The sequence below is a fragment of the Emydura macquarii genome, unplaced genomic scaffold, assembly GCF_026122565.2.
Source record: "Emydura macquarii macquarii isolate MOO-44397 ecotype Brisbane River unplaced genomic scaffold, CSIRO-AGI_Emac_v2 contig_1483, whole genome shotgun sequence".
In the NCBI taxonomy this organism is placed as follows: domain Eukaryota; kingdom Metazoa; phylum Chordata; order Testudines; family Chelidae; genus Emydura; species Emydura macquarii.
In genome coordinates this window covers 5,788,584-5,811,729 of record NW_027131620.1, presented here as the reverse complement: position 1 = coordinate 5,811,729, position 23,146 = coordinate 5,788,584, and the positions used below count along the sequence as shown (strand labels likewise).

At 39.7% G+C, this 23,146-nt stretch overlaps 2 protein-coding genes and 1 long non-coding RNA gene across 3 annotated transcripts in view; 1 reads left to right on the top strand and 2 right to left on the bottom strand.

Annotated features, from left to right (window-relative positions):
* The window catches only part of DIDO1 (death inducer-obliterator 1), an 87,560-nt gene extending 80,892 nt beyond the window's left edge, over nucleotides 1-6,668 (bottom strand). Inside the window, 1 exon segment of the mRNA XM_067554109.1 lies at nucleotides 6,536-6,668. The gene's annotated coding sequence lies outside the window, so the exon portion shown is untranslated.
* A 293-nt stretch (nucleotides 6,669-6,961) lies between these two features.
* Nucleotides 6,962-22,374, top strand: GID8 (GID complex subunit 8 homolog). Its single transcript, XM_067554108.1, has 6 exons — nucleotides 6,962-7,030; nucleotides 13,818-14,012; nucleotides 14,687-14,816; nucleotides 17,225-17,421; nucleotides 17,962-18,159; nucleotides 19,566-22,374. Exons 3-6 carry the CDS (start codon nucleotides 14,699-14,701, stop codon nucleotides 19,737-19,739), a joined length of 687 nt encoding a protein of 228 aa, XP_067410209.1. The 5' UTR covers nucleotides 6,962-7,030; nucleotides 13,818-14,012; nucleotides 14,687-14,698; the 3' UTR covers nucleotides 19,740-22,374.
* On the bottom strand, nucleotides 7,351-12,455 carry LOC137157321 (uncharacterized). The gene is made up of 3 exons (XR_010921059.1): nucleotides 12,248-12,455; nucleotides 8,420-8,461; nucleotides 7,351-7,717 (listed from the first exon to the last, which is right to left on the bottom strand). It is a non-coding gene; the product is annotated as an uncharacterized lncRNA (long non-coding RNA).
* Nucleotides 22,375-23,146: the final 772 nt, after the last annotated feature.

Below are 23,146 nucleotides of genomic sequence, written 5' to 3'. Positions count from 1 at the left end.
GAACAGAAAAATTTGAAAGTAAATTTACCTGAAATCAATTATTTGCTGCCTTTAAGGCTACCTAAAATCTTCTGGGGCAAAACCTACAGAAGAAATTCTGACTGTACACTGCTCTGATCCTGCATGTTGCAAGTCAGAAAAACAAATGGAGGAGAGAAAAGAGGATGTACTATCAGTTAGAATGAGGGGAGCACTAACTATACAAGTTTATTTTATTCTGACTCCACGTGTTGGCAGACTTCTGTTGATTATCTTTAGACCAAAGTAAACTTCTCATGGCTGAAATTAAAGCCAGTTAAACAGTAATTTATAACAGAAATTCTGGTACAATCTCAACATTCATGCTGCTATAACAACAAACCAAAAACCAAAAGCAGAGCATGAAAAATGTACTCAATCCCAACTAGTTCAAGACCTAAGGTCTTGTCTACCTACACTAGAAAGTATTTGCCAGAAAACCCTCTTAATGGAGAGTGTGTGATTTTTTTCCCCAATCCTAACCAACACAGCTATCTATGCCAGTACTTACACACACAGCCCATTCCTACCCACCTTAGTCACACCCCTGCAATTTAAAAGAATAAAAGCTATATATTGTTTAGTGTGTACTGTATTTAAACAATTAACTATTCGATATGTTTTTAAAAACCTTAACTTACAACTAAAATCAGATCCACTGCGGAGGAAAAAAACTTATAGAATATGTTATTCAATTAATTTCACCAGCATTAGTTTAAGTATTCAATGGATAGTAACTGATCAGCTACAGAGCTAGTTGAATACTTCCCATTCCAAAGCCCCTTGCTACTCTGAGGATGGGTGGAGGATCTTTGTTACGTTACCAACATTCTGGCTCTTGTAAACTGGGTTATCATCACTCCAGTACCCCTTTTACCAGGAAGCTACTCCAGTGTCTGCATCTGCTGAGGTTCATAACTTTCCCAAGCAGCAAGAGAGTGAAACTGATCTGATTTGTGTTAGTATTGTTGCTGCTCCCAGGGTTCTGAACAGCAGAAATAAAACTAAAAAGACTAGCGAGTTCTCACTGGTCTGCTATTTGGGAAAGCCATGAGCAGCATCAGACACATCTGAATCATCGGTCTGCAGACTTTGGAAAAGAGCACTGCATCACTTTACACAGAATAAAGAAAAAACATTAATTTTTTCTCCCCATTAGATAAAACCTTTGATTCTGCAGAAGTTAATGATGGTTGTCCAGGAAAGCTTCCTACTTTCCCCAGGGAAGTAGATTTTTCATGTTCTGACCTTAAGAATAGTAAAATAGAACTATAATTTACTAGCTGCATATTGAACTGTCACAAGATATTAATACTACAAAGTCAATATACTGTAGTCTGAAGTGCTGTTGTAGCCATGCCGGTCCCAGAATATTAGAGGTGAGGTAATATCTTTTATTGGACCAACTTACAGAACTCAAGAAGAGCTCTGTGTAAACATGAAATACTGTCTCTCTCACAAACAGAAGTTCGTCCAATAAAAGATATTACCTCACCCAACTTGACTATCTAATATACTGTAGTATTTAGCATACTTTCTCCAGTATGTTGCAAAAGAGAGCTTGTATACTACTTATGCAATACAGCTTGTTCACTATTTTCCAAATTAGAACTACTTACCGGTACTATGGTTGAGTTCTACTATTGAACTTATCCTCATCAGTAGTATTGTTTTTCCAATATGTATTTCCAGCAAGTGCCCAGTGACACACACAAAGGACAATCTTGGCCCCATTAACGTCAATGGAATTTTGGACATTGACTGCAATAGGACCGGAATTTCACCCACTACTATAATAGTTTCTCAAGTGGAACATCTTACTTAGTTTGCTCCTATCTTTAATAAAATTATACTGGGCTCCACAGGAATCTCTTATACTAGTATGAATTATTCTGTTGCCTTCAAAGTTTTGTATGGAAATAATACTGATTTTTAAACCTTTATGTTACATTAATGCAGCTTTTTGTTTTTAAATGGTATTTGTAACAAACTATCTGAAGTACAGAAGTCTGAAATGAAAGTTATCAACTTCATTCTTAACTCATCACACTGCGCTCAGATACTAAAAAATATAATAGTAAAAGCAGTAAAATATTTGAACACAACAAAAAACTAACTTCTCTGCTAAAAGTCACAATTCAGTGAGATAACTTGTACACAAACAAAGTTTGTCTCTCGGAATATCACTTTCTAAATTATTTAAATAGCAGACAACAAAAATGTGTTTGATATGAATAGTAAGGGAAAGGGTAATGCCTGTGACGAGATTATTCAGTCCGTAGAAAGAGCAGGTTATTTTAGCACTTCAACAAACTGGAAGCTACAGGACAGTAGAAACTTTAATGCCGTCCTTAGGACTTGTAGTGAGGTAAAAAATGCCATCATAGTGGATGAAGTGCTTCACAAACTTGCTAATTCTTAGAATAGCTTACCACTTTGGTGGCATCTTTCCATCGTTAATCTGATCTATATTATTTTCAAAATGTACAGCAATACATAAAAACTACTCTATGTAGTAAAAACAATGAGAGTCCTATAGCACTTTAAAGACTAACACATTTAATTTCTGCAGGCATAAGCTTTCGTGGGCTGTAATAAAAGAGGGTTACAGCCCACGAAAGCTTATGCCTGCAGAAAATAAATGTGTTAGTCTTTAAAGTGCTACAGGACTCTCGTTGTTTTTGCTGTATACAGACTAACACGGCTACCCCTCTAGAACTCTATGTGGTGTTGCTCTCCTAGTATATAGAAAATGCTTTTCAGAGGACACTGAAGTGGGAACAATATCACTAAACTCTATTTAGCACAGTTTTGCAGTATTTATGATTTCATGTTTTCATATTGTGTACTGATTTAGTATTAGTTGGGGTTGGTCCTGCTTTAAGCAGGGGGTTGGACTAGATGACCTCCTGAGGTCCCTTCCAACCCTAATCTTCTATCGTTCTATGAATATTGGCTACATTTCTGGATTCAATTCCTGCCTTTGCTACCGGCTTACAGGGTGGCATTGGACAGTTCACTATCTATAAAATGAAGATACTAACTACTTCCCTATCTCATTGTGGTATTACGAGGAGACAGTCAATGTTTGTGAAGCATTCCAATACTACAGAGACCGGTTTCATATAAGTTCCTGTATTGGTAAAATATGTATCCCTCAAGCCATATTTAGTACTAAACTACAGCCTCTTTTTATGAGAATAGAGACTCTCCAAAGCACACTCAGGCAGCTATCCAAATATTCTTACATAGGGCGTGGGATAGGCCTTGTCTACACTAAATTCATTTCTTTAAATTTCCCACCACTGCTACTACCAGCATTCCTCTGCTGATGGTAGCAACAGTGGGAGTATTAGTTAAGAAAGGCCACCAGTGATCTACCTACATTAGTTTTGCCACCACTGGTTGTACCAGCTTTAAACTTTAAAGGGGGTGGGGAGTAATCTAGTGTAGTCACAATCAGAAAGGAAGACAAGTCCCAAAATAAGAGAAATGAGGAAGCTGGACTAATAGCTTATAATGCTCAATCGAGAAAAACTGGGGAGAAGAGGGTGAGATTGCACCACCATAAGAATAGGAAGTCATCTACTTAGCCTAAGTGAAGTTCACTGCTGAACTGGAGAGTTACTGCAAGCTCAGAATCCAGTTATACAACCATAAAAAAAACTAAACTGCTTTTTGGTTGAAGAGCCAAACATAATCCACTTCCTGAAAATAACTAACACTTTTTTCTGGGTAAGTCTCTCTTATTATCTTCTGCTTATTTAATTTAAGTTGTGTCTTATGAATTCAGAGTTTTATGTAATACTTTGAAATCAATTGATTCCAATTCCATTACTTTTGTTTTTAAAAAATACAATGCACTGCTAACACAGCACACAATTCCAGCTAAACTGTCTTTAAAACACACTGAAGATTAAAAACACTGTGTGAAGTAATTAATTGTATTATTCTAGTCAATACAACTCGTATATTAACTGAACACCTTAAAAACCTACAGCTCATTATATACATTCTGAAATATGCATATACTCCACAGTCCAAAACAAGTTTGTTTAACTAGACACACTACTGAACTGGTTTAGTATCTCATATCTCAAAACCTTAAACTTTTTTTAAATGATTCAAAACTCTAATCCTGCCGTCACGGAAATCAGTAGCAAATATTCCGTTCACTTCAAGATGTAGGACTGGGTCCCAAATGACTGAAGTCTACATAGCTTCAAAGAAGGCTAACATAAATCTATGGTCTTACTCCAGATTGGATCTGAGAAGCTTTCAGTGCAGTCTGTTTCTGAAATCCCCTAGAAAAATCTACTAGCTATCTCTGAAAATATAATTTGTGCATGGGAGATACTGCTACATTTGTTCTCATGGAATGATCCAAAGGTCAACTATCTATTTCGTCTTCTGTGTGCTAAAAAAACTGACCACAACCTATAATGTATATTTAGGCTTGGAAGGATTCTATTTTTATTGGTAATGCCAGTAAATGTAGATTTCACCATACAGGTACAAACCAAGGAAAAAATATTCTATTGATAATAACTGAAATTTACAGATAGGCAAAATAAGAAAAATGCTGCTTGAGAACCTACTCCAGTTTCAGTTAAGGATATTTACTTTGCATATTTTGACTTGTGATGTTGATAATTTGTGTTTTAATGTTATAAAGCTTAAACTTTTGAATCTCAACATCTACTGTCATTAAATGATTGTCTGACGCCCCCTTAATTTCCTGCACTTGTGAAAATTTAAATAAAAAATGCTTAAAAATAGATGTCAAAATTATTTTAAAAATGAAATATGAATTCTACCAAGCCTATATATATATATATATATATATATATATATTACAATTAGTATGCTAAATTCTACACTTACACATAAAATACTTCACATGTACAGTTGTATTTCATTTATTTTTCCTCAACCATCAATTCAATTGGTTGTATGGCTAATTAATTTGCTCCTAGCAAAAGTCAAGAAACTAAAAACATACTTAGAGACTAAACTAATTTACATTACCATTTACAGAAATACCACCTGTCACTAAAATAAGCAACGAGAACATTCTTTTTAAAAAAATGAAACAATGGTCATCTGATGGCCAACTGCTAAATGAACAATTTATTTACATGGGATTGTATAAGTTTAAATATTTTTTTTTAAATGTTTCTGGGGAAAAATGAAAGACAGGTTATCCATCAAGAAAAATACAGCCCTGAAGAATTATGGTTTACATAAAACCCTTACGTTATACATAAAACAGTTCAATTTTTTCCCCTGAAATTCCTAAAAGAGGGAAGCAGTACACATATCTCAGACCCACGCAGCAAAGTAAACAGGGCATCATACTATGTTAAAAAAAAAGTTATCATGCAAACCACAGGAATAAAATAAAATATTCTTTCATATGTTATATGGCAACTTTTTCATCTCAAAGGGATTGCAAAGCACTTTACAAGAGCAAACTGGTCAATTACAGAAAAAGTTATTTCACCCATCACTAAAATGCAGCCATCTCTGGGATGAAGTATAAAACCTATTCTAGCTTTTTTGTTTTAAATTGGAAATTGAATCTGCAGGGCAATTTAGGAACGAGATTCTTGCAAAAAGTAGCACAGGATCGATCCTTAATGGGGCCAGGTAATCACGAGGTGAGTTTAACATCTCCAAAAGATGGCACCTAGAACCATTAGAACTGGAGAAAGGAAAAATGTAGAGGCTGGGATGTTACTGAATACTTCAGAGGAAGCCAAAGAGTTTCAGTTCCTTGGCTCCTACCTTAAGAATAAATCACCAAAACGAGGTAAAATTCACCTCTTCTATGTAACTCACCAATAGAGAGTGTATTTATTCCCAACTCCCCCAGGGAGAAACAAAAAAAATAAGCAGCCGAACTCGGATGAATTTCATTCCCACCCACCAAATGACCCCCTATCAGGGTGCATCTATCTCCCCACATTTCATCAGGTCCATCAAATGAGCTCCCAACTGCGGGTGGACTGGACTCCCCCAATCACACCCCACGAGCCCCTCTCATCCGCTCTGCGGGGAAGAGGGGGGGAAGCAGCAGGGCAGAAAAGGGAGAGAGATCGTGACGTCACAGAGAAGCGGTTTAACGTCGACTCTCGATTGTGATGTGGTTCTCCTTATATCTCAACGGTCACCCTGTCTCCAGAGCGGAGAACCCGCCTCCGCTCCGGCCCGACCGTGCTCACAGCTTTCGCTTCCCTCAGGGCCCCTGCCTCGAGCCGCCGGCCTCCTCTGGTACCACGCCAGGCCGCCGACTTGCCCGCAGAACCGGGCCGGGCCGACGCTCCCCTTGAAAACAGACCGCGCTGACCCTCCGGGGGCCCTGAACCCGCCTGGCCGGGCCGGGCCTGCCCTCCTCCATTTTCTAGTCAGGCCCAGGCCCGAGGCGGCGGCTACCTCTCTCCGCACTCCCTTCCCCAGGGCGGGCGGTGTGTACCCTCCTCTCCCGGGTTCCCCTCAAGCCACCTCCCTCACTCACCGTCGGCAGGAGGGGACAGATCTCGCCGCCACCAGGCGCCTCAGCTGAGTAGTCGAGCGGCTCGAGCCGCCATTTCCTCCTCGCAGCAGCTCCTCAGCGCTGGGCGCGGGGCCCCACTCCGCCTCAGCTACCATAGAGACTGACATGGCGGCGAGGCGGGGCCTAGAGAGTCAACCAGCCGGCGCTCCACTCTCTATTGCTACACACTGCTCTCGGGAGGACTCGCGGCTGCCGGCAACTACAGCGCTCCGAGACCATAGAGCGCGCGACGTTGCGGTCGCGGAGGAGGAGCGTCGCCGGAGCACGGCAAGATGCCTCAGGCTGTGGGCAGGGCAAGTGCAGCACGCACCCACTTTCCCCCCTCCCCAGGCACAAGAGAGAGCCCGAGTGCGAGCCTTGACGGCCGTCACGTGGCTTTGGCTGACTCCATAGTCCATGCAGGGGAGGGCACACGTGGGAGCAGCACGTACCCGGGGGGCTGAGACCGCACGTGTGGTAGGTGGAGACAGCCAGGGAAACCCCTCTCTGCCCCCCCATCCCGCAGTGTAAACAGCAGCTGGCTGGCACCACCACCGCCCATGCACTGGTGTGGTGCAGCGGTGGGAGCTGCCTTCTCTTCTTAGCTCTTCCACACCCTCCCTGCGTGACTTTGGGCAAATTAACCTTTCTGTGCCTCAGTTTCCCCCGCTGTAAAAAGCGGGGGGGGGGGGGATAATTCTTACCTCAATGGAGTTAAGGTTTAATTCATGATTGGTAAAGCGCTTTGAGATCCTAGGCTGAAAGGCACTATATTGCGGTCTACATAGCTTTACAGTGACTTGTCCTAGGACATAAACTTAACTTTGTCTTAGGGTGTTTTTACACTGTAAGGTAGAGAAGCTGCAACTGACTGGAAACAACTGTCCAGACCCAAGATCAGCCCCATTCCCTCCTCCCTCAAAAGCAAACCCTTAATTTATTGTATTTGGTTGGAGGACACAGGCTGCAAAGAAGTCAGGAGACAGCATTTTCTGGGAGACCCAGCTGCCCACACCAGCTACATTTTTCATATCTGTTTATTCAATGGCAATGTTCATCTTTCTTACAGTTATCTCCTTTCCACCTTGTTGTATCTGTAGTTGCACTTTAGTATCACTTAATCACTGCTGTAATTTTCTTTCCCTATGTCCATGTTATGGATTGCTGGAAAGATAAAAATCAAGAAGCGTTCACAGGAACTATCTCATCCTATACATGGAAGATGCCTAATAAATTCCATTTTGTTTTTAAATAATTTACTATTTGGCATTTTTAAAAAATACCTTAAATACTGATTAACTCCATACTTTATAATAGAGTTTGCAAAACCAGGCTAGTTGGGATTGGTGGAGGGAGGCTGGTGTCAATGCTTGTGATATTAGCAATAAAGAACACTAAAGCTCAAGAAACATTATTCTATCAAATAAATATTTTGCCACATATAAATATGCAATGTATTACAGAGCCAGACATGCTATTTTTTTTGCAGTTCTCTGTAAGACTGTGATGCTCCAAGCTTCTCTTGGGGGTGGACCCTTGTGGTTGCAAAAAGCCCCACTGATTTGATTTCTATGGGGCTCCATGCAATACAAGGACTGAGAACATTATCAGAAAATAAATAGAAAAATTAAAAATTAGCTTAATAATAATGATGTAAACCTATTCATTTTTGGTAAATTTATATTTTGAAGCTGAATATAAAAAAAATGTTTGAGAGAGTATGATCTAATGGTAAAAACTCTGGATTGGATGTTAGATAACCTGGGTTCTAATTCCCAGTGCCATTAACTTCCTTTTGTGACACTAGATAAGTCAGCCTCTGTACCTCTTTTTCTTCAACTATAAAAGGAGAGTAGTAATACTTACCTTTAATGGTTGTAAAACACAGAGATCCCTGGATGAAAGCTGCTACGAAAACACAGAACATAATTATTATTAAAGGTAGACAACAACACCTTAATTTTGTTCTGCAAGTACAGAGTAAACCAAAGACCTTTTTACTAAAACTTTTAAGTGTACTAAAAGTACTTAGTACTTTTAAGTGTACTAAAACTTAAAGACTAATTGGCAATTTCAAAAATGTTCCAACAGACACCTTCATGCTTTCTCCTGTAATGCCCGTTAGGCACTGGAGGAGCTTCCTATAAATATCCACAAAACCAGCGCATTGTCTTCCTTCATATCCCCCTTAAAACTCTTCTCTTGCTGTGATGCCTACAAAAACAATAATTGTTAGACAGTTGGTGTACTGTGACCATTGCTTATGCTGATCGGTATTGTCTCACTGCTTCCTTGTGCTCCTTTGTGTTTGTTGTATCCACCTGTTAACTTGTAAGCTCTTGAGAGAAAGACCCATCTCTTCATTATGTTTGTACAACGGGACGTTGGCATCTCGGTGCTATCATATTACTACTAATAATAACGACAGGCATGAAAAATGCACTGTCGTTTCACCCCCTAGAAATGGTACCTTCAAATCTGGGTTTGGGTGCATTCATAGATAAATGGCAAAGTGATCTGATGACTCTTTTTTTTTCAAGAGACAGGACTGAAGAAGAGCTATTGTAAGCTTGTCTCTCTCACCAACAGAAGTTGGGTCCAATAAAAGATATTATCTCACCCACCTTGTCTCAAATATCCTGGGAATGACACAGCTACAACAGTATATCATTTTTTTCAAGACAGTTTCATTTTTCAATTGCCCGAAAATTTGGAGCCCTGGAGTAGGACAATTGTTTTACACTCGGTACCCTAGCACACACTTCCTCTCCGCCGGGGACACTACAGCAGGCTCTGCAAAACCATTTTCAGCAGCCAGAAAGAGACTGAAGATGGCACTGCCCCAGAAGGCAAGGATGGGGGTGTAAGCCATGAATGAGCTTTCCCTGGAGTGGGGAGTGATAGATGGTCCCCTTCTTCATTTTGATAATTTGGTCACTTTAAATATGAGGCAACTTGCATTGCTATGGTTTGTGCTCATGCTATACCTGTTCTGTGGACAAAGGCCTTCTCTGTTTCCAGGGGCAATCAATTCAGCACCTCTCAAGAACACTAGATGATGGGGCTGCTGTTAAGGCACATAGGAGGTTTCTCCTTTGACAAAAAAGGAAAACACAGGAGAGATGAAGGACAAGAAGCAAGTTCTATTGCAGGCCAGAGGATCCTGCTTGCCTATAATTGGCAACTGTCAGAACTAGTGGTTGCCAGGCCTATGTGGAAAGACCCTGCTTTACTGAGTGGGACTGGGTAGGAGAAGACCTTCTGCTCCCGTCAGCTGACATCCAGCTGCTTTGCTTTCAGGCAGGCATGTCTCTAGATTCCCCAGAGCTGTTGATTCACCACCTCTCTTGAGCTCTAGATTCACACATGCATACAAAATGCTTGACACTCATTTTAATGCTTTTCATGTAAGCAAAGCAAATATTTAAGTGGAGGGTTCACAACCAAGAAGGAATTTTGGAAAATCTCTATAGAATTTTTCCCATGTTTGGTCTTTCACTGGGATTTTAGCCAAATTCTGGTAGATTTCTGCCGAGATTTCTCACTTTGTTTTTGGCCCTACTTGATTCTGTTCCATCCATTTAATACCAGATATTGTACTACCAAGGAGGTTTTTCAAAAATCATTAATAAAGTTAAAAATTAACTGCAGCTGCTGCACCAAATTTACCAAAAAAATGTAAAATTCTCCCAAGCCACTCTTCATGAGTCCAATATTTTTGTACTAGTGTACATATCCTTTTTATACTAATTTTTAAAATCCTTACAAAGTTGTAATTAATACAAGATTTCCCAGAACTGTGTTTTGGGATATATCCCATCATCTTGGAAACTCTCCCATTCCCAGAAAGCTTGGTCCTCTAGAGCAGTGCTTATAGCCAAAACAAGTCTTGCTGCCCAGATGGAAGAGCGGCCTGCCTCCAGGGATAGAAGCTTGGCTGACCCAGCTGCTAAAGATCTGGCAATGTTTCCAAGAAGAGGGACCTCAAACATTTTTTAAAAGATTTCATATGACTTTTTTAAAATCTTTGATTAATTCCTAGTGAACAGAAACTGAGATGTCATTCCTTCTTTCACCTCTCTGCCCCCCTTTATTTCTTTTCCCTCCCTTTCCATTCCTTTACTTTTTCATTCTTTTTATTATTTTTCTTTTGTTCTCCACTTATTTTGGATGGGGGGTGGAGGGGAATTCAATCAAATATAAATACAAAATAATAAAGATTGATGACTGACCTTGCTGCTCTCTAGTTTCTGCAGGACACTGGCACATGGGAGATGTAGCTATATTATTTGGTCCAGTCTCTTGCTTTGCAGGCTGGGAGCACATTTTCACTCTGAAATGATCTGTATAGACTGCTTGTTTCTAAGCATTCTCATCCAGTCCTCAAGCCACAGAAGAGCATTTTAAGAGCCTGGAACTTCTCCTAAGCATCTCAACAAAGTTTTGGCAGATAGGGTGGGGGAAATGTGAGGGGTTCATCCCTGTGGTACTTGTCATAGGGAGTGGAAGGCGCTTAGCATTTGGGAGGGGAAAAAGAAATTCAGTAGGGAAATTTTCCCGCTTGCTTTCCAGACACCCTTCCCTCACAGCTTCATAACTTCCAGACTCCTTTCTTCCTCTGTTGAGAGCACCTATCTTAATGAGGGATTTAATGGCCTATTTCCCACCTTCCATTTGAAGCCTATGTACAATATGACTTGGTGCTTTTAAATCCTATAGTGCTCCAGATCATACAGCACTAGGAGTCTCAGTGCCTCACTGTGCACAGTTAACTGGACAGACCAACAGGCATTACACAGCAGGTGGTCCAACACTTACTCAACCTGGTGGAAGGTAGAGAGAGGAGAATGAGTAAATTGGCCAGCCAGCCATCTTATTTATAATACACTGAAACTAAGATAAAACGTGAGTCACTATAGTCAGGCCACTGATCCTCCCAAATATCCAGGATTTTCTTCATAAACCAGGATGTTAGCAGGGAAGAAGGGCTGACAGTACAGAAAAAACAAATCAAGACTAATACAGATTTATAAATGATTTGCATCTTTAAAACTTACTTTAAAATGTAAGTACATTAACTAGATATTTCTACCAAGGAAGTGAGAGTTAACATGGACATTAGAGTTCAGTACTAACCCCCCATTAAAATAAATAGGAAAATTCACAACTCTCAGAAGTATTCTTCGTTTACAAACTCATTAAAAAGATACTTCATCAGGTAACAGTCAAAACATTTTCTTTGCAACCAAAATGACTAGAAACTTTTTTCCCCTAATGAAAGCTTAAATTCTACAGGACACTTAGGCATTACCAAAATCATATGGGCAGACATTGATTCTGAACATATGTATTACTAGCTGCCCAAGCAATTATTTATTATCATTGTATGCCATTCTATATTTTTACACCCAAAATAGTGTGGTGGAACAGCAAAGTGTCACTGGAAGCAATAGCTGTAGTCCCAGCACCTGCTTTGGTCTCGATTTCCCTTTATATTGGTGAACATAAGTCAATGAAGGGAAAATTAATAATGTATTTGTTGTTTGCCTGAAACTGTGAAGAAACCAGGAACCAATATGGTAGACAGATGCACTGCAAACACCTGGTCAAACTTTTCCTTGGTGTTTTAATCAACAAGAAATTTCCATTTTTCCTGCTGTTATAGCTGATTTTATGACTCTTGTTTCTTTTTACCTGTAGTTGCAGTTATGGTATTGGTTGCACTCTGCTATAACCGTCTCTCCTTTTCCTGTGTTTGAGGTGTGGTTCTCTGTATAGTAGAATCAGGAAGTGATCATAGGGATTGGACCTCCCCATCCTCTCCACCTATATGGAAATCTCCAGATGAACTCCACCTGTTAGGGAGGAGTTGGCAAAGTCAGATAAATTGAAGGTTTGGACAAGGAGGACTTGAGTCAGGAGATGTTCTTCAATCTCACTAGCTAAAGAGGCATAAGAAATAGAGTTCTATGCTCAGAAAGTACTGACTGGTTAGGAGCCAGAAACTTATCGGGTTTCCAAACTAAGGGTCCTGATTAAGTCCCAAAGTCTGATGCAAAGCCCACTGAAGTCAATAGGAATCTTTTTATTGAATTAAATTACTTTAGATCATGCCTTCAGAGAGGAACATAGAAGATGATAATGAGGTGAATAGAGACAAGTGTGGAGGATTAATGTGTGTTGCACTTTTTCTGGAGTTACAGACTCAGGGCTTGTGTTATTTTTTATTTGTATCTCACACTGGTTATATTTATTAGTGTTCTTCAATGATAATTTTGAAGTGATTAGCTCCTTGTTCAAAAATATGATTACAAATATTCAGTATAGATTTTTTTTTTTTTGAGAAATAACTTAAATTTAAAATGATTAAATAGTGATTGTACCAAGCTATAACAACTTGAGTGAGTTTTTGGGTTACGCTTTTTGGGGCAAGGGCAAAAAATGAGTGTGTACAGGGAGTAAATGCAACCACTAATAAGTGCTTTGCATGCAGGTAGGGGAAAGTGAAATTAACAGTTTTCCTGGAGGATCCTGTGCATGCTGTTCTGAAAACTTGACCCCAACTCTCTCAGGCTTTTTTTAATACTGATTTACCTGTTTCTGTTAGGGGCTGATAAAAAACTGAAATAGTTAAATTGGTGCAACCCCTGGTTTGGATGCAGTCACATGGTATAAAGGTGCCTCCCCACATCTATACCAGTGTACTGCATCCACATTAGAGCATGAACTACACCAGCACACTTAAAGCAATACAATGTTTGTGCCGTGTAGACAAAATCAGCGTGAAACACATGCAGCATAATCCACGTGGGGCCGGCTAGCTGTAGCACGCAATGGTGACCTCAGGGCAGCACAATAATAATCCCTGCACAACAGGGCTTAATCTGCGGTTCGGATTTGGTACCGGGTCCTGCAAACTCAGCTTGGTGCCTGGGATTCATCCCACTGACTTCCCTGGGCCTAATCACAAGCTTCGCCCTATGTGAAAGGCCCTGGGCAGGCAGCACTCAGTGCCTAGCGTGGGCTTTGCTGGTCTCCTCTATGCACTGGGGTGGCGGCTTGTGGGCAGGGCTCAGGGCAGGGAGGATAGAGGGGCACCTCCATGCTATTTTTCTCCACCACTTTCCAGGTAGGCTGGTCAGGACCAGCAATAGGCCTCTCTCCACCCCCAACAGTCTCTATGGTACTTCCCTGACCAGACCAGCCTATTCTGGCCTGGGCCTGTCTTGTTTTCCGTAATCTCTATGGTGCTTTCCCTCTCTAGGTCTTTTCTGGGTTTCTTCTTCCCCCAACTCTATGGTGCGTGCCCGGCCTCTCGCCGGCTCCGGCAGGCGATTGGCTGGGAGGGAAGTTCTCGCGAGAGCTCGAGCGCGTCCGCCCGGCTGAGCGAGGAGGAGGAGGCGGAGTGGCGGCGGCGGTCTGGATCCGCGCACCGGAGCCGGCAGCAGCGGTTCGTTCGGTAAGATGGCGCCCGTTGGCCCTTTCCTCCTCTGGGGTGTTGAGCCTCGGGCCCCTCGCTCGGGGGGGGGGGCGGCGCGGCGGGCCCGGGAAGGGGGTTAGAGCCCTGCCTGGGTAGAGGCTGAGGAGAGGTTTCGGGGCCCTGGCTTGGTAGGTGGCGGAACGAGCCACCCCATTCCCCGCAGCGCCCGGCAGGCCGGCTCCGTCCCCACGGGAGGCTCGGGGGTGGGGGAGCCGCTGAGGGGCGCGCGCTTGGTAAGGCCAACGTCTTGGCGGTGGTGCCGCGAAGCCCACCCCGCCCCCGGACTCCGACCGGCTCACGGCCCGTCGCGTGGTGCGGGGGTAAGGCCCGGCCGGCGTGGGTGAGAGATGGGCAGTGTGACCTCCTCGGAGAGGATCACTCGCTGCAGGGTGTGTGTCATATGTGCGGGGTTACGCGGGGAAGGTGTGTGCGCGGGTGAGTTGATTTGTATTAGAGAAGCTGATCTCAGAGGGAAAAAGAATTCAGTTCCCCCATTCGAAATAACTTTTTGTTTCGCCAGCAGCATTTATTGAGCTAGCGAAGACGGTATTAATAACTGAACTGGCGTCACAGTTCTTACAGGCAAGTTAGACTTCACTCTTCTTTCACCTGCTCCTATATGTGCCAACTAAGATACTTTTCCTCCCGTATAGTGAACGTCCAGAATGAGTTATGCAGAAAAACCTGATGAAATCACAAAAGATGAATGGATGGAAAAACTCAATAACTTGCACATCCAGAGAGCTGATATGAATCGCCTGATCATGAACTATCTTGTTACAGGTAATTGTGAGCAATGGATGCTAGTATTAAATTTAGTAGGTTGGTCATTTTTTAGATCTGTCAATTATCACATCAATAAAATTCATTCTTATTAGAATGAGCTATTAAACGGGTGATATTAATAGATACCATTACTGCCTATATTTTCTGTGATTTCTATAAAATATTTTTTCTAGAATTTTTAGAAAATATAGTTGATAATTATTTAATAAAAATAGTTATACATTGATAAAGAAAAAACTAGTTCAGTGCTACTTTTGTACTTGTTTTATCAGTCTATAACTCTCATTCCGTTAGCAACACATTATTTTTGCTAAGTAAAACAAGAACCAAGTAAGAACCAAACTTCGTTGGCTTTGATTGTATGGCCTTTACAGGTTTTATCCAGTATAGATCTCCTATCTGTTTTAATCTTAGCTTTTCTGCTAAAAAGCTGTTTCCCTTACAGCATTTCTGGTTTGGAACACTGTTACATAAGAATGGCCATACTGGGTCAGACCAATGGTCCACCCAGCCCTGTATCCTGTCTTCTGACAGTGGCCAATGCCAGGTGCCTCAGAGGGAATGAATAGAACAGGTAATCATCAAGTGATCCATCCCATTGGCCATTCCCAGCCTCTGGCAAACAGCAATCCCTGCCTATCCTGGTTAATAGCCATTGATAGATAAGTTAATGGAGGATTGGTCTAGTTCTTTTTTGAACCCTTTTATACTCTTGGCCTTCACAACATCCTCTGACAAGGAGTTCCACAGGTTGACTGTATGTTGTGTGAAGAAATACTTCCTTTTGTTCATTGAAACCTGCTGCCTATTAATTTCATTTGGTGACCCCTAGATTCTGTGTTATGAGAAGGAGTAAATTACACTTCCTTATTTACTTTCTCCATATCAGTCATGATTATGTTACCCAAAAGTGCACAGAGTTTAATAACATCTTTTATTATACTGTTTTCCTTAAATTGGGAAAGTGTGTCTTCTTCTAATGTAACCTGGACAGCATTGAACAAGCTATGTCCATTCTTTTTTTCATCACAGGGCAGGAGGAATGATCAGAAACCAACTTCAGTTAATGTGGTTGAAAGATCAGACTAAATATAAGGAAACGATATTTTCAGAACAGCTCAGGAAGACCAGAATATTTAATTTGCTAGGCATCCAGAAACTACACCTTAAGTGAGATCAGAAACCCCTCAGAAATTATCCTTTGACAAATATGCTTTATTAATTCTCATGGCAAGATGCACCATGGTGGAGATGTTCATACTCATCAAGCATGCATCCCCCTTTGTGTCCATGTGCATCTGGAACCTGTGCAATGGGAGATGCACTAGAGTGACCATGCCAAGTTTGTTATAAATTGTGTGTGTATATGTATATAAAAGTAGAGTATATAGTTTTTGTGACTTTTCCAATGAAAAGACCCTTTGTGTGGTATATAGACAAGAGTTCAGATTCTCTCATGTTTGTGAAAACTATAATATGGCAAAAACTATACAACAGATTAATGCAATTTTTTGCTATCGTCTTACCTGCAAAAGAATAACCACGCCCAAATATATCTGACAATACATGCAATCAAGGGGTCAGTGCAAATCATGGAACCTTCTCAGTAAAATTCTGTTTCAAGCCGTTAATCTCTTTGCACACAGTTAATATAACTTTTATATTAGTAATATAGTTAATTAGTTAATATAGACTTTTATATAAGGGATAGGAACTCAGTGAATTTAGGATGGATTAAATTTGAAGACTTCCTAGAATTATGTAATTTATTTAAATCGCCCTTTGAATGAAACCTAGAAGTTCATGTATTTTTAATCACAATCTTATATTTACAGCAATCCCTGCTTTATTGAAAATATTCCAAATAGGATTGCCTGGACATCTTAGTATATTCTTTTAACTTGGTTTGTTAAATAGAAATTCCAACAACAGCAACATGCTTAGATAGCAAGGGTCCATAGTGCCAAATGTCCATAGCAATATCTTATGGCTTTACTCCCGGTGTCTAAAAGCTCCACAGGGTTATTACTGATCTAGTACAGCCCAGCGAGTCCATAGCCAGGCAATGTCCCCTCCTGACCTCAAGTCTGATTTTCAAGGTTCGATGTGCAGGGACTTTATTTTCAAGGCAGGCTGTGTGACCAAAGAGTGCTGCTGGTGGTGACCGATTATGACTTCAGTCCTCTGCAGGCCAGTTCTCAATTATACATCCCTATTACTAATTAAAATCAAACCCTCTTATGTACAGTAGTTGCTGCTAGCAATATATATAAAATGCCTCTAGCTTCCTGAGGTCTTGTTTCAAATCCATATAAGACTATTGGAAGTATACATGTTGATGAATATGTACTTTTGTATGTAATGTATTAAATAGAATTCAGAGGTGAAATATTTTTAAATTTCAGAGGGTTTTAAAGAGGCAGCAGAGAAGTTTCGGATGGAGTCTGGAATTGAGCCTAGCGTTGATCTAGAGACATTGGATGAGAGGATAAAAATTCGAGAAATGATACTGAAAGGACAGATTCAAGAAGCCATTGCACTGATAAATAGTCTCCATCCAGAATTGTTAGATACAAACCGATACCTTTACTTTCATTTGCAGGTAAGGCCCAGTGATCAGTTTGTTTTGTTTCTGCAATTGTTTGGAGACTGAAGAAAGAATATAATTGCAAGCATGCATTAATGTGGTGTGGGATGTGATTTTTAATGGTTCATTTTTAACATATAGTCGGGAAATCTTACATTATGGCATGGAATGTAGTAGCTTTTTAAAGTGTTTTTAGTATGATGTATTTACTAATATATACAACATAACCATATTCATCTTACCTATGATTTATAACTCCGAAATCGCTGATGGTTAGTCATGTTTTCTGGTAGCAGTTATACCTAAAGTTTCTTTTTTAAAACCTGCCTTCCAGGTTTCAAATAGCTCCAAAATCAATTGAAAAATAGGGTTAACTGTACTACTGTTAATCCAACAAAGAATGTATTTGTGAATTTTTAGTACTGACAAAATACTGATTTAGAACAGCTTTGCTACTTAATATGTAAGAAAAGAAATAGAATGCCTAGATCCTAACACATTAAACATCACTTACACCTCTATTGACTAATCATGCTTTGTTCTTCACTTATATAGCAGCAGCATTTGATTGAACTGATTCGGCAGCGTGAGACAGAGGCAGCCCTGGAATTTGCTCAGACTCAGTTGGCAGAACAGGGAGAGGAGAGCAGAGAATGCTTGACAGAAATGGAGCGCACTCTGGCACTGCTTGCCTTTGATAATCCTGAAGAATCACCATTTGGAGATTTGCTTAACATGATGCAGAGACAGAAGGTAATGTATGCTCAAATGAAGCTCTTTCCACATTTGTTTGTCCTCAGTGAGAGCTGATTCTAAAATATTTTGTACATAATTATTAAATATTTATAAACTGGTATGGAGAACAGAAGTATTTCTAAAGTTGAGACTTCTGTTATATTTTAACAGCCATATTTTTAGACCATGCAACAACTTTCGTAATGTAATACCTCCTCCATATTGTTAAACTATAGGCTCCCTTTGTCCGTCTTTTGATACAGTATCAACTTCTGCAGTTTCCTCTTCTATGTTCTTCCTAATTTCCGTGTTTTGTAAACTTCGTGGTGTTCAGAATGATGCTGCTAATCCTGTTGTCTTGTTCTAGGAAGCAGGAGCATGTTTCCCTTCCACGGGCTTCCTATCCACTTCTGTGAGCAAATCAGAATTGCTCTCTTGTTTGTTTGATTGTTTTTTAAATTCCTTGGCTATGCTCATTTTTAATCTTTTTCCACTTGTGTGTCTCAACTGCTGCCACTATCTGTTCTGTTGTTTGTTTGTTTTTCAGTTTGGAACTCCTTTTTATAGTTAGATTTAGGTAATACACTATAACTTTAATTGCTGCTTGATTTTGCTTAGATTAAAAAAATGTAACTCATTGGGGGTAGCATTAGAACAGTGCTTCCTGCAGGTGGGGTTTGGAGAAGCTAAAATGGCTTAATTTCACCTTGCTGTTTCTCCTCCCACACTCTTCCTGATCCTGGAGGCTGCTAATAGGATATGAAAGGTAAACTTGTGCTTTCTGGTGTTGTCCATTAGAATTGCCCTAGATAGGGAAGGTAAGACAATTGTAGACCTCCTTACAGGAGGTATATCAAGAAAACTCTGTTCTTCCCCAACATATTTTTTACAGAACTGTTTAATCTTATATTCTGGTGAAGAATGACTGTTGTTGCACAAACTGGTAGTGTAACTTCAGAACTTTTGGAGAAGCAAAAAGACCCCTACAATTAGGTAATCTTCTCTGTGGTTATTTTGCTCTAACTTGTGTTGGTGGAGTACCGTCCCTACTGGGTTGCTCCATTAGCTAGGATCCCTGGAATACATTGCATTCTGGTTTTATCTCCTCATCCTCAACCCTGAACTTCCTTTGCTCTGGGTGGGCCAGGAGGGGCTGGCATGGTAGCGTTATGCCATCTGAGCAATCCTCAGCTGCTGTTTTGAGACATATTTCACACCTTGTGGCTGTAATAATGTGGGAGAGGGTTTAAAAGGCGAAATCCTCAACTCAACTCCTACTTGTTTTCAATGTAATGTGAGCCCAGTGAAGTGTTAAACTCAGCTTTTTCTAGCTTGTATTTCGTGAATTCCTCTAATTGTGCAGGGCGTTCTCCTTCCGTTAATACATCTGAATACTACTCTTAAGTTCAATATTTCTTTTGCAGGTATGGAGCGAAGTTAATCAAGCTGTTCTAGACTATGAAAATCGCGAGTCAACGCCCAAGTTGGCTAAGTTACTGAAACTTCTTCTGTGGGCTCAGAATGAACTGGACCAGAAGAAAGTAAAATATCCCAAAATGACAGACCTCAGCAAGGGGACAATTGAGGAACCCAAGTAAATTGTGTGCAGATGGACACCAAGCAATCTTAGTACTGCACAGTATACCTTTATATCAGTCTGTGACTGAAATATTTTTACTACAGTACAGCACTCAACACTTCAGATTTTTTTCAATGAACATCTTATTTAAAGGGAGAAAAGTCCCTTTTAAATGCTACAAAAACTGCATTGAAAGGCACCTGTATGTCTTTGGAAGTCTGATTTAGGCTATGCACTATCATATGTTTTTAAAAAATCCAATTAGACAGGAAAGAAAAATGGCATTTTAAAAAGTACAGTGCTCAAGATTTCTAATTGGCTACTGATGCTTAGTTTAGTGGCCAGTGAGTTAAATGGGGTTAACTATTCTGTTAAGTTCAACTGTCTCTCATTTGAAATGTGTATAGATCGGTGAATATTTTCTATGTTAAGTTATAGCAAGATATGCATTTCCCTTAAAACTAACAACTGGTCAAGTTTTCATCTAAAATTTCTTGCTGTAAGTTCAACCTTTTGCATAGGAAATAGTGTATAAACGTGTAAATCATAATTTAAGGACTTTTTTCCTTGTTTCTGACTGACTCTCTGGTGCTTTATTTATATGGTGAGAGCTATGTTCACCGTGGATCAATGACCCATCTTTTCCAAAGTAGTATTGCTGGAAATAAAAGTTTCATTTTAATTTCAAGAATGACCAAAATGTCCTCCTGAAATAAGACTTTAAATCATATATTTAATAAGTAGGGTTTTGTTTTTGAGTATTCAGGGATTTTTTGCCCTGTTAAACTTCCATCTCTAATCACTGCAGTAATGCTAGCTGGTTACTAACCCTTAAAGGCCACTTGAGTAATGCTTTGTTAGCTGAAGTCTCCTTCATGATAGCGGGGGAGGGGGGAGAGAATGAGAGAATCATAGGCTCTTTTTTGCAAGTGTCTGCCCTTTTGCAGGGTCTGTCTTTATGGAATAGCTTGCAGGATTTGGGTGTGGGTGGGTGGCATGATTTGTAGTGTGCTAGGGGTAACTATTCTTTTGGCATATAATGCCTTGTATGAATGAGCAGGACCGTTACAAAACCCTTTTCCATACTGCCAATCACTTCATATCTTTCTGAAGCGATGCAATTCATTTGCACAGCTGTACTATTGTTTGTTAGGTGTTCCATTCCAGTTAAAAACATTATAACCATAATCCTTACACATGAGACCTTGATTTTTTTTGGACACTGAATTGTATGTGGGTGTGGGAGGTTTTGCTAGATGTATGATTTAATCTTACATTATTGCGTACTGGTATATCTGGTAGTATTACTAATCTTGCCAAATTGAGATCTAGATCTTTAAAACCCATACACTGAGTTATTATAAAACTGCTGAACAAAGTTCAATTTGGTCGAGGAAATAGCATCACAGTGCACTGGCAATTTACACTGTATCAGATACTGTGGATGTCCTAGTCTGATAGTTTCCAGTCAACAGGGTAATAGCTAGATAGTTTCCACTTAATTTTCTGGAATACTTATGCATTAAACTGTAGAAGCTTTGCAGACATACAATTTAGAGAATAACAACACCTGTTACTGATTTGATTACTGTGAACACTGTTTACTTGTGTGTAGCTATTTTATGGGGAGACAGTTGTCTCCTAAGCAGCTATAGAGATACCTCAGTGCCAAGGTTAGTCTAGATGATGGGCATAAAACAAGAACTGTCTCATTTTACTACTGGTGGTTTTATTTGACATCCCGAGGCTTTCACCATACACAACTCTTATAGTTCATACAAAACTGTAATGAGCTTTCATTGGTCACCATCTGCAATAATGAGCTGGCTGCAATTTACCTGAACTGAGAAAATAAAAATTGTTTCCAGTCAGTTACTGTTTTAAAAAAAAAAGTTAGTTTGCAATCTATATGGTTAGTGTAATTTTGTTTATTAACAAACTGCAGAAATTCAACTGCTTTTGCTCTGATTCCTTTATGAACAACTGATCTTTTCTTCCAGTCTGACACTTTTGTGTTGAATCTCATCTGAAGCTTTCCCAGGAGGAAGTGGAAAATGGTGCATTTTTGTGGCATGACTAGCATTTTTCTCTATGAGAAATGCGATATTACAGACCTGATTGAAGAGCTCATCATACTTATAGAATGCTGCATTAATTCCATATAGTCTTTGGGCAAAGGGCATAGATTGCTTATTTTTTTCCATTAAAAAAATAACGTGTTTTCTAAGGGGTTTAAATATAAAATTTTAGTAAAGGATTATTTGAGTTTGTTTTTATTAATATGCCACATTGATAAGCAGCTTTAATCTGTAAAGCCTTTAACTGCAAGAAAATATTCAAAAGCTATGCATTTTACAGAAAACATAAAGATAGTCATAATGGTACTTTTAGGGATCTTTATATTAGTGTGTATATAATAGTTTACCTATACAAATATAATATATACTCTGAAATATTCTTGAATGGTAGGGGCTGTGAAACATAACTTATGGAAATACTGTACACAGTAAATGCAGACCTGAGTACATGAATTAATTTTTGTCATGCATGAGAAATGTCTTACTTGGTGACTACTAATTAATGGATTTTGTTATCTCCATCATTGTTAGATAACCACTTTAACGAGTAACATTAAATACCACTTTGATCAGTTTGCTTTTAGTGTAAATATATTGTTTTGTTCCACTTCACATAACAAAATGGTACAAAGATAGATATCTTTGTGTATGAATGATATGGCAGCTTCTAACTATGATCTGTTCTAAACCCAGTAGTGGCAAACAACTATAGTAAATTGTGGTACACTATTCACATCCCTCTCACACCCTTTCCTTTGTCAAAAGTAGATTTGCTTTATTAAATATGTGAACACAGTCAGGATGTAAAATATTCTGCTTTGTAAACATATCTTGTCAAGTGTGTTCTGAGTAGGATATAAACTTCCCATATTTTCATGTTGATTACCTACTTAATTGTTTCTGCCTCTTGGCTGTTCCCATTTATTCCATTTTGCAAGTCAAATAAGAAAGGTAAACTTGTGCTTGCTGCTGTTGTACAATAGTTGTTCCTGTTGGGGGAGCCAAGAGTGTATTTACATATGGGTGAAGTACTGAGAGAACTTTTCTCCCTCCAGAGTACTGTTTACAGAACTCTTTTTAATCCCACATACTACTTGTTGGGAACTAGCTATTACACAGAAATTAGTAGACCGATTATAATTTTTATCTTGAATTTTTTTTGAGAGAAAATGTATTTAGGCAATATGTTTAATTACGAGGAAGCTACCTGAACAGCACATTGAGATGAAGGTTTTTAAAAGTTAAGTAGTCACATTCTACATAACTTTTTTTAAACAGGGTACCACTGTAGCTGCAAAACCACATCAACAAGCAGGCAGAACTTATTTTCACCACATGTACAGATGTG